The following is a 12398-nucleotide window of genomic DNA, read 5'->3' as shown; positions in this document are numbered from 1 at the left end:
GAATTCTTCATTAAGAGAGATGTAGATGATTCTGAGATGAGGGTCCTGAATCTAAACAAAGGAAATTATGATGGTATGAAGCCAGTTCTGCATCCAAATAGCTAGTTCTTCCTGTATTCCATGAGATTTAACCTTGCTCACCAGTCTCCTATGGGGAATCTGCCAAATGCCTTATTGAAGTCCATATAGATCACATCCACCGTTCTTGCCCTCATCAATCGTCTTTGTTACTTCTTCAAAAAAACTCAGTCATGTTTGAGAAACATGATTTCCCACGCAAAAAGCCATGTTGGCTATCCCTGATCAGTCCTTGCCTTTCCAAATACATGTACATCCTGTCCTTCAGGATTCCCTCCAACAACATCACAGACGTTAGGCTCACCGGTCTATAGTTCCCTAGCTTGTCCTTACCATCTTTCTTATATAGTGGCACCATGTTAGCCAACCTTCAGTCTTCCGGCACCTCACCTGTGACTATTGATGATACAAATATCTCAATAAGAGGCCCAGCAATCACTTCCCTAGCTTCCCACAGAGTTCTAGGGTTCACCTGATCAGGTCCTGGGGATTTATCCCCTTATATACATTTCAAGACATCCAGCATTTCCTCCTATTTTATGATTCTATGGTGTAGGACATCAAAGAAATCACGGGTAGGAAGGGACAGGACAATGGGAGAAAAAGAACAGTCAAGATAGGAAGAAATAAATTCAACTGGATATGAACAGGCTGACATGATTGGTCTGCCAGTGCAGTCTTGTTTGTGGATTTTGGGAAGAAAGTAGAAATGGTATGGGGAAAATCATCAGGTGGAAGTTGTGGAGGGAAGCTATCGAAAGGAGAGCAGGTAATTGTACAGGGGCAGAAAAGTAGTTCTGTTGGAGGGTCAATGCTTTGCTTCTGCGATGTATAGGGAAGTATGCTAGATGAGAACACCATCTTTGTCAGCAGGTTGCATTAAGCATCAATTTTCCCAATGTCAAACCAAAAAAAAATCTTTTCTTATTTTAAGCTATTGAACAATACCTTTTTGGGATTGTTACACCTTTGCAAAGAGTGACCTCCAGAGTCCTGATGACAGAAAACTGTAGAACTTGTGAATTATAACCAATTGCTTAAAGGATGGGCTTAAATTGCTAATATAGTCCCTCAGGAAATCATCACATAGATTTTTAAAAGTCCATGGGACTGGAGTTGAATTCCTAGTTGTGACAGGAGTCATTTAAACTACAGGTGGTCCAACTATCTGACACAGACAGCTCTCTTGCCTTTGATCTCTCCACAAATGAAAGTATGGGATTGAAGCAATATCTAATTTTGAATAATTCATTCATGAGACGTTGACTGGGCCCAACATTTATTGCGCACACCTATTTGCTCTTCAGAATGTGGTGACAAACTGCCTTCAGATTAACAACAGTCCATTCAGTGTGAAACGCATTAAAATGTTTTTCGTTTTTGAGTTGGTCTACAGGGAATCTAGATATGGTTCATCCACTGAAAGTCAAAAATCCCCCAAAGGTGCAGAGATCCTTTTTCTGAGGGTATGCTTAGTAGCCCTGAAATAAATGGATTAAAAATGGTGTCGAAAAGAACTTAAGTTTGCCATAATCTAACCAGACCATAGGGCTGCTCTCTCATTAATAAGAGATGACTGGTGGTGGTTTAACCTGATGGTCACCACACCTCAGGCAAGGGGAGAGGTTAAGAGCTTCATGGTAACCTCACCTGTGGGAATTGAACCCATGTTGTTGGAATCACTCTGCACTATAAACTAGCTAGCTGTTCAGCCAACTGAGCTACCAACCACTAAACACAAAGTTATTAAAAGCAATGTAAATGTAACTTGAAAACAGTACAGATAATACACAACTTTTATTATTTTTGCTCTTTATGGCTTTGTAAAGTGCAATATTAGACCCATACTTTCAATTTATCAGTATATGAAGACTGATTTGCAGAAGAGAACAGATACTCACTGTGAGTAGTGTGGCCACTTGATGTGATAGTACTGTTGGTTGGAGCTTCCTGCCACTGTAAAGCAAAATCAAAGTGGAGGCTTCATATAAATAGAGTAATTATTTTAAATAATTACCTAAAAGATGTTTATTGTTTGTATATTTCACCTAACATGACTGGAGAATGCATTGTGCTAAAATCGCTCACTGGTTTTTAGCTATTAAAACTCATCCATTTAAAAATATTAGTGACACATCATTTAAATCATTACATTTGTTTTAACCCTTTCATCAGACTCTCAGGGTATCCATGATGCTGCCCCATATTAGGTAAAGCCTAATTAAACTGGTGAGAATTGGAGTTAGGGGTGTAACATTCTAGAAATGACAGCAAAATTAATGTAATATTGATCTGCTTAAATACAGTTCACAATCCAGGGATGAATCTCAATCATGTCTGTACAGGTTCCACAGTAATGCTATGCACTGTAAAATATACATCTATATATATATATTCAATGTTTGAGCCTTCAGTCTAATGGTGAATATTCAGAATTATGGCTATATTTATACTCCCAATATCATGAAATATTAGTTGCAATAGCAGTGCGGTGCATTAGGGACTTCTACAACGGTAGTAAGGATCTACTCTCACTCGCACATAGGTAGTTCCTCATCTCAGCTGAATAAGATAGTAACCAGACACGAAAATGGAGTTAGACTCACAGGAATAGGTACCCAACTTGCTTTCGAACATTTTCAGACAGAAAGGTTTCAGACACAGATTGACAGAAGCTCCTTACAGGGTTTTATTTCAGAAGCAAGACAGACCAAACACACTACCGAACCCATCTGCCTTGCCAATGGAATAAAAACGGAACTGAATAGAACATATCCTTATTTGTATTGCATGAATATTTCATACTGAGTTGATCTTCTTCTTTTGTTAGGTATCTACAGAGGGAATGTGATTCACTGATATAAATGTGGTTTGGGGTAATTACATTGGGCCTCCATAACATGAAGAGTAGATGTATTTTACATGCAAACAGAATTGAGTAAACAAACTCCTTTCCTTGCATTATAAGTTATGGTGCATATAATATAATAGAATCAGGATTATTTGTTTTGTATTCTGATAGATAAACTACCATCAAGTTGTAAGCTACAGGAAGAGTACAAGGAGTTTTTCATTATGTATTCCATCAAACAAAATTTCATTTATAAAGGCACATGCTGCTATTTAACTAACAATGTAATAATATTTATGTTTCCTCACATATAAATAGCTAACACTGAGGAAGAATGCAATATAATACAAGATTTTAGAAAATTTTCATCTCATTAATTAAGTAGCAATTAAATGTTAACATTGGGAAATGTGAGGTGATGCACTTTGAGAGGAAAAATATATCACCTACACCTTAGACAATAAGATAATTCTATGAAAGTGACAGAAAGAAGAAGAGGTTTGAGGATACATGTGAACAAATCAGGAAAATCAGATTCACAGGTCAGCAAAACAATTTAAAATGCTCGTATGAGTGCATGGGTTTATTTCAAGGAATATACAATTCAAAATGTTTTTTTAAAATGTATAAAGGAACCTGTTCACATTTGTACTTCACATACTGTGTACAGTTCTGGTCTCCAAACTGTTGAAAAAACTTAGAAACATTGAAGAAAATGCAAAAAGAATCTACAAATATGAGAGAATAGAGATTACTGCTCTGAGGAAACACTGCTTATGTTGCAACTCTTCTTTTTACACACAGTGATGAGAATAGCGAATACATTACCACAAGTTGTGATTGAGTTTGGATGGTTTTAAAAGGAAACTAGACAAATGCATAAAGTAAATACGAATAGAGTGACAATAGAGATTGACAACAGACTGTGTAATTTCGATTTCATTCAAGGAGTGACTTGCTATAAAGGGTTTGCAATGAAGGTTCAGTAAACTAATTCCTGGGATAGAGAGACAGTTCTATGAGCAAAGATAAAGCAGACAAGAGATATAGTCTGCAGAGTTGAGAAGAATCGAAGGAGATCTCATTCAAACATACAAAATTCTTATAGGGATTAACAAGGTAGATATTCGGCTGGAGTTGATCGTGGTTCAGATCAGAGAAGGCTGTTTCAGACTGAATATGGAGGGATGACTTAGCTCAGAGAATGGTGAATTTTCAAAATCGTCTGCCCCATACACCTGTGCAGCCTCAATTGTTGAGTAAATTCAAGATTGAAATTGACAGATTTCTGCATGTTAAAAACATCAAGGGAGATAGGAATAGTGCAGAAAAATAGTGTTGAATTAGATCAGCCACAATCTCATTCACTGGCACAGCAGACTCAAAGGGCTGAATGACCTAGACTTGCTCCTATTAGTTATGTCTTCATGTTGAGCATAAATACTAGTAAAGAAGAATTGGGATGAATGGCCTGCTTCTCTTCTGTATATTATGTAATTATGGAGCTCATTATATTCAACTCACTTTCCACACTTATCGAAAGATATTTATATTCATACTACACCTTTCTCAACCTCACAATGTTCCAAAGCACTTTATATTAATGAGTACTTCATTTGTTGTAGTCACCTTAGGAAAAATGGCAGCCAATTGGCAAACATCAAGATCTCATTTAGCAATGAGATCAATGAATGGACAATGTGTGTTTGGTAATGTTGATAGATAAATGCTGGACCAGATTAGAATCACCCAATGGACATTAATGGACCCATAATTTCCAAGTATAAATATCTTATGCTCTAAGTGCAAAGGCAAGTGTACAACCACAACAGATTAGTAGAAAAAGATATGAAAATACGAAGCAAAAGGTTGTGATAAAAACAGTGACAGTATCAAGCTGGTGCTCTAAAGAGGAATAAAATGGTTTCATGGCTTAGAAGGTCACAGTCCTACCCTTTCACGTCAACACCTTTGGTCCAATGTAAACCTTGTCAACATAACAGGTCAGGGACATTACCGCTACAAGATGGTGATAGACCACTGAATATGGTGGCTGTCTTGTTCAGTGGTGTGTGTCACTACCTCTGGACTGGGAGGCTGGGTTCAAGTTTCACCTGCTCCAGAGGTAATAACATCTCTGAACAGCTTGAGTAGAAAAAAAATATATAAAATATATTAAGTAACTATTTCAAATTTATTTTAAATATACTTATAAATTTTGTTTGATTAAAGTGACAATGCACATCTGTGAAAGTGAGAGAAAGAAAACAAACAGTGGCTTCTTTGTGTTTTATTAGATTTAGATTTTATTTTCACAAGTACAGAAGTGCAGTGAAAAGTACATATTATTTTTTATTTGAAGCATTAAATTCCAAAGATGTAAAAATATGTTCATCATTTCAAAATACAAGGTACTGATGCAGGTACAGAGACTGCTTGTCAACTCATCAGGTTATCATTCCATGTCAATATTGAAATAGTGAGGTGCAAATTGCAAAGGCAAAGATAAAAATGGATCAGCGCTGCGTGGTGTGGTCAACAAAGACAGGATGTCAACTTTAAATGGAGTCAAAATAAGTGGACAGTGCTGTCCGTATAACAAGTAATTTAAAATTATCAAAGCTTTTTGGCATTTCATCTTCACACTTGCAAGACAACACCAAAATGTTCAATGGATATTGAACTTCTTTGATCAATCATTGTAAACAGAATGGAACTCTGAGCTTTCATTCTCCCTGATGTCTAGCTGCAATATCCTTCTGCAGCAGTACTCTCATGATCACTGAATGGAATTGGCTGTATAATATGATTAAAGTGCATTAAAGTAACATATCATTGACTCCAAACTAGGAAACAGTCTACAAGGAATCTATATATGGATCATTCACTGAAAGCAAACAATCCCAATAGTACCCATATTCTCAGTGTGAGGGATGCTGGTTTGGAAGCTTCTGGGACAAGCTGTGCCAGACACCATTTTGGGGAGGGGACATAATGAACACATGCAGGCAACGTAGAGTTATCATGATATCATGAGTTTGACTGGCGATACTAACTTTGACCTCAGTGTTCCAGCTAATGTGCCTTTGCAAATGTGTTTAGCAAGAAGGATACCTCCCTTCAGACTGATGCTATTTAAAGGGATCATCAACAATTTTCAAGCTTGTTATCAATTGATACCTGGAGCAGGAAAATTCAGTAAAAAGATGCTCCTCCAATCACATACTATTTCTCTCCTGCATTTGGTACTGATTAAGTTTGTAAACCTATCAGTAGCAAATGTGGGAGACAGAGTAGCCTCTGATTGGAAGGGCAGAGTGCTGTGCCAATAGATTTGCTCAGACTGAAGTGTTTGGACTAAGAGCAGTGACAGCCGCAGCAACAGAGATTGCTTGGGTGTGGGGCTGAGATAGTACAAAGAGTGGGACATCCAACGGACTAATCAGAGTCATAGAGACCGACAGCACGGAGGCAGGCCCTCTGGCCCAAACTGACCAAAATGCTCAACCACGCCACCCCATTTCTCTGCACTTGGCCTTGATCTTTTTAATCCTTTCCTAGTCATGTATTTATCCAAATGTTGTTAATGTACCCACCTCACCCATTTCCTCTGGCAGCTCATCCCATTTGCATATCACCCTCTGTATAAAGAAAAAGTTGCCCCTCAAGTCCACTTTTATTCTTTCCCCTCTAACTTTATTCTGATGTCCTCTCGTCCTCAATTCCACAATCCTGGGAAAAAGAATGAGTGCATTCCATCCATGTCTCTCATGATCTTATACATCTCTATAAAGGTCCCCCTTCAGTCTCCTAGCCTCTAAAGAAGAAAGTCTAGCTTGTCCAACCTCTCCCTATAAAGCAGATCATTAAGTCCAGGCAACATCCTTGTAACTTTCTGCTGTACTCCTTCCAGTTTAATAACATCCTTCCTATAACAAGGTGATCAAAACTGAACACATTACTCCAAGTGGAGTCTCAGCAACTTCCCAACTTCTATACTCAATGCCCTGACTGATGAAGGCATGTGCCAAAAGTCTTCTTCACTGGTCTGTCCACCTGTGACTCCACTTTCAGAGTACTGTAAACCTGAACTCCAAGATTTCTCTGTTCCAGCACACTCCTTAAAGGCCTGATCATTCCCCATGAAACTCCTGCCTTGATTTGACTTTCCAAAATGCAAGACCTCATACTTACCTATATTAAACTCCATTTGCCATTTCTCAGCCCACTTCCCTAGCTGACCAAGGTCCCGCTGCAATTTCTGATAACCTCCCTAACTGTCCACTGCTTATTTTAGTGTCATCAGCAAACTTACTAACCATGCCTTGTACAATCTCATCCAAATCATTGATATAGATAACAAACAACAATGAGCCCAGCACCGATCCCTGAGGCACTCCACTAGTCACAGGCCTCCAGTCCGACAAGCATCCTTCCACTATTACCCTCTGCTTCCTAACAACAAACCAATGTTGCATCCAATTTGACTGCTCACCCTGGATTCTATGCAATCTAACCTTCCAGAGCAGTCTACCATGTGGAAGTTTATCAAAGGCCTTAGTGAAATCCATACAGACTACATCTACCCTCATCAACCTTCCTGGTTTCTTCATCAAAGAACTCTAACAAATTATGAGGCATGATCTCCCACTCCCATGCTGACTACTGCTAATCAAATCCTGTCTTTCTAAATGCATGTATATCTTATCCCTCAGAATCTTCTTAAGTACCTTACCCACCACAGTTGTTAAGCTTATTGGTCTACTGTTCCCAGGCTTTTTTTTGCAGCCCTTCTTGAATAATGGCAAAACATTCACTCCCCTCCAGTCTTCTGGAACCTCACCCGTGGCTAACAATGATGCAAAAATATCAGCTAGAGCCACCACAATTTCTTCTCTAGCCTCTTGCAATGTTCTTGGATATATCTGGTCAGGGCCAGGAGATTTATTCATCTTCATACATTCTAATACATCCAACACCACCTCCACTGTGATATGGACTGTCCCCAAGATATGACCACTAACTTCTCCAAGTTCCCAAGTTTTATGTCTTTCTCCACGATAAACAGAGGAGAAATATTCATTGAGGACCTCTCCCATCTTCTGCAGTTCAACACTTACATCTCCACTTTGGTCCTTGAGGGGTCTGATTTTCTCTCTAGTTACTCTTTTTCCTTTAACATACGTAAAGAACCTCTTTGGATTCGCCCTAATCTTCTCAGCCAAGGCTATCTCATACCCCCTTTTCTCCATCCTGATTTCCTTCTTCAGTAAATTCCTGTATTCCTGTATACCTTGAGGGAATCCCTTGTTCCTAGCTGCCTGTACCCAAGCCATGCCTCCTTTTTTTTTCTCATCAAAGCCTCAATATCTCAACATCCAGTGTTCCCTCTTCTTGCTAACCTTGCCCTTGCCCTCACCTTCACAGGAAAATATAGGCCTTGAACTCTACTTACCTCACTTTTAAAGGCATCCCACTTACCTCTGACTGCAAATAAACTACACCAATCAACCCCTGCAAGCTCATATCCAATTCCATCGAAATTTGCCTTGCCCAAATTTGTCTCTCTCCATAATGATTTTAAAATTTGTAGAACTTTGGTCATTGGTCCCAAAGTGCTTCCCACTGTCACCACAGTCACCTGTCCTGCCCCATTTCCTAAGGATAGACCAAGTTTTGCCCTTCCCGAGTAGTATTTAGAAATAGTCTCCAAGTTGCTAACAGACACAAGGTTCAAGGTTCCAAATCTCTGAGTGAGTTAAGCCAAAGACAAAGGCTCGATCCCAAACCCACAGAGCGGCGAGGGACGGGTGGGTGAGAGAGAGGGATAGAGATCAAGTGGGACATAAATCCATAACCCTCACTCATTGAGGCTCGTATTGAACCAATCAACATCAATCCTAAGAGGAGGTTGGCTAGTAGGTTCAATCTCTCCTTCTGAGCAAGCAGAATCAAGGATGTCTCAGAGAGGGTGCAGAATGTTCTCAAGGGGGAGAGGGGTCAGCAGGAAGTCATTGTACACATTGGAACCAACGACATAGGAAGGGAAAAGGTGGAGATTCTCGTGAGGGATTACAAAGAATTAGGCAAGAACATAAAAAGGAGATCCTCAAGAGTAGTAATAGCTGGATTACTCCCGGTGCTACAAGCTGGTGAGGGCAGGAATAGGAAGAAAGTCCAGATGAATGCATGGCTGAGGTACTGGTGTATGGGAGAAGGACTCACATTTTTGGATCATTGGAAGCTATTTTGGGGTAGAAGTGACCTGTACAAAAAGGATGAATTGCACCAAAATTGGAAGGGGACTAATATACTGGCAGGGAGATTTGCTAGAACTGCTCAGGAGGATTTAAACTAGTAAGGTGGAGGGGGTGGGACCCAGGGAGATAGTGAGAAAAGATTTCAATCTGAGACTGTACAGTTGAGAACAAAGGCGAGTCAAACAGTCAGGGACAAGGCAGAGAACAAGGTGAGACTGATAAATTAAACCCCATTTATTTCTATGCGAGGGGCCTAACAGCGAAGGCAGGTGAAGTCAGGGCACAGTTAGGAATATTGTACTGGGTTTTCATAGCAATTACAAAAACATGGCTTAGGGATGGACAGTAAGGACAGAAAGGGAGGCAAGAAAGGATGGGTAATGGCATTTTTGATAACGGACAGCATTACAGCTGAACTGAGGGAGGATATTCTCGAAATATATCCAGAGAAGTTATTTGGGTGGAACTGAGAAATAAGAAAGGGATGATCACCTTATTGGGATTGTATTATAGACCTCCTAATAGTCAGAGGGAAATTAAGAAACACATTTGTAAGGAGATCTCTGCCTATTCATACACCCATCCAAATGTCTTTTAAATGTTGCAATTGTACCAGTCTCCACCACTTCCTCTGGCAACTCATTCCATACATGTACCACCCTCTGTGTGAAACCATTGCCCCTTAAGTCTCTTTTATATCTTTCCCCCTCACCCTAAACCAATGCCCCCTAGTTCTGGACTCCCCGACCCCAAGGAAAAAGACTATATCTATTTATCCTATTCATGCCCCTCATGATTTTATTAACCTCTATAAGGTCACCCCTCAGTTTCTGACGCTCCAGGGAAAACAGCCCAGCCTATTCACCCTCTCCCTATAGCTCAAACCCTCCAACCCTGGCAACATCCTTGTAAATCGTTCTGAACTATTTTGAGTTTTACAACATCTTTCTGATTGGAAAGAGACCAGAACTGCACGCAATATTCTAACAGTGGCCTAACCAATGTTCTGAACAGCTGCAACATGACCTCCCAACTCTTGTACTCAATACTCTGACCAATAAAGGAAAGCATACCAAATGCCTTCTTCACTATCCTATCTACCTGCGACTCCACTTTCAAGGAGCTATGAACCTGCACTCCAAGGTCTCTTTGTTCAGCCACACGCCCCAGGACCTTACCATTAAGTGCATAAGTCCTGCTAAGGTTTGCTTTCCCAAAATACATCATCTCACATTTATCTAAATTAAACTCCATCTGCCATTCTCGGCCCATTGGCCCATCGATCAAGATCCTGTTGTAATCGGAGGTAACCTTCTTCACTCTCCACTACACCTCCAATTTTGGTGTCACCTGCAACTTAATAACTACATCTCTTAAGCTCACATCCAAATCATTTATATAATTGATGAAAAGTAGTGGACTCAGAACCGAGCCTTGTGGCACTCCACTGGTCACAGGCTTCCAGTCTGAAAAACCCTCCAACACCACTCTCTGTCTTCTACCTTTGAGCCAGTTCTGTCTCCAAGTGGTGAGTTCTCCCTGTATTCCATGAGACCTAACCTTGCTCACCAGTCTCCAATGGGGAACCTTGTCGAACGCCTTACTGAAATCCATATAAATCACATCTACCTCTCTGCCCTCATCAATCCTCTTTGTTACTTCTTCAAAAAACTCAAATCAAGTTTGTGAGACATGATTTCCTACGCATAAAGCCTGTTGACTATCCCTAATCAGTCCATACCTTTCCAATACATGTACATCCTGTTCCTCAGGATTCCATCCAACAACTTGCCCAACACCGACATCAGGTTCACTGGTCTATAGTTCCCTGGCTTGTCCTTACCACCTTTCTTAAACAGTGGCACCACGTTAGCCAACCTCCAGTCTTCCGGCACCTCACCTTTGACAATCGATGGTGCAAATTTGGGGTACATTTTATTAAAAAAAATGTAATTGTGGGATGAAGATCTATGATTCTGCATTCTTCTTGCTTTATTATTTATTATGAGCTACTTACCGTAAATTTTCTCACTCCTTGCAAACCAGAGAATTTCTGATAGGATATATCTGCCTTCACTTTGCCAGCATCAAGGTCACCCGTGTATATCTGCTTGATACCAGCATTGTTTATTAAAGGTACACATTCATCACATGGACATTTGGTAACGAAAATCATTGTTTTTTCCTCATCTTTAATATCTTGACATCTGCAAAAGAAACACATTGAACATCTGATAAATAGAAAAAGCACAATAGACTGCAGATTAGATGTCCTGATTTTTCATTTAATGTTGTTTTCAGCATGCCTGCATTCCTATGGTGCATTCCATTTATACACACCATGACAACACATCTTTCAAACTTAGCATCTGGATCAGAGGAGCCAATCACAGAGGTTCAAATTATACTTCCTTGATAATGCCATTTGGCACCTTTCATTGGAAAGTGCTTCATACATTTTGAAATATTTTAGTCTTGGTTGATTCTTATTTGAATTGACTGAAGATAGGTAAACCTAATAGTTTAATGTAAATAGATAAGTAACAATGGATGCTTTATATCAGAAAGTCATGAAGTCAGACAATGTGAAAACAGATCCTTCAGTCCAACCAAATTTTGCTGAACATAATCCCAAGCTAAACTAGCTCCACCTGCCTGGTCCTGGCCGATATTCTCTCCAAACCTTTCCTATTCATGTACTTAATGAAATGTCTTTTAAATGTTCTAATTGTACCCATATCCACCACTTTCTCAGGAAGTCCATTCCTCATGCGAAACACCCTCTATGTAAAGAATTTGTCCCTCATGTCCTTTTCAAATCTCTCTCCTCTCACCTTAGAAATATGCCCCCTAGTCCTGAAAGCCCCCATCTGAGGGAATATCATTAACCCGATCTATACCCCTCATTATTTTCTAAACTTCTTGAAGGTTGCCTCTTAACCTTCTAAGCTCCAGTGAAAAAAGTCCCAGCCTAACCAACCTTTCTTTTTAACTCAAACCTTTCATACTCGGCAACATTCTGGTAATTCTCTTCTGAGCCCTCTCCAGCTTTAGATATCCTTCCTATAACTGGGCGACCAGTATGACACATTTATTTGTTCCTAAATATGCAGCACCCCCCCTTCCCCCCTCCATATACCACAAATACATCGCAAATCTCACAAGCCACTAAAGAATCATAAAAACAGCACAAAGACAAAATTCTGGAA

At 39.8% G+C, this 12398-nt stretch overlaps 1 protein-coding gene across 2 annotated transcripts in view; it reads right to left on the bottom strand.

Moving 5' to 3' along the window:
• The window catches only part of cdadc1 (cytidine and dCMP deaminase domain containing 1), a 64703-nt gene that overhangs the window by 10942 nt on the left and 41363 nt on the right, over window positions 1-12398 (bottom strand). The window contains exons 7-8 of one of the 2 annotated variants that reach the window (XM_060832929.1): window positions 11207-11396; window positions 1980-2034 (exon numbers count right to left, since the gene is read on the bottom strand). In XM_060832929.1, the coding sequence (XP_060688912.1) occupies window positions 1980-2034; window positions 11207-11396 (245 nt within the window). Of the gene's footprint in view, window positions 1-1979; window positions 2035-5641; window positions 5726-11206; window positions 11397-12398 lie in introns of those variants that run through there. The other variant, XM_060832930.1, reaches the window with a different exon arrangement.

Source organism: Hemiscyllium ocellatum, chromosome 12 (genome assembly GCF_020745735.1).
Source record: "Hemiscyllium ocellatum isolate sHemOce1 chromosome 12, sHemOce1.pat.X.cur, whole genome shotgun sequence".
NCBI classification, from domain to species: Eukaryota; Metazoa; Chordata; class Chondrichthyes; order Orectolobiformes; family Hemiscylliidae; genus Hemiscyllium; species Hemiscyllium ocellatum.
The sequence above is the reverse complement of the archived record's forward strand: the minus strand, read 5'-3'. Positions and strand labels throughout refer to the sequence as shown.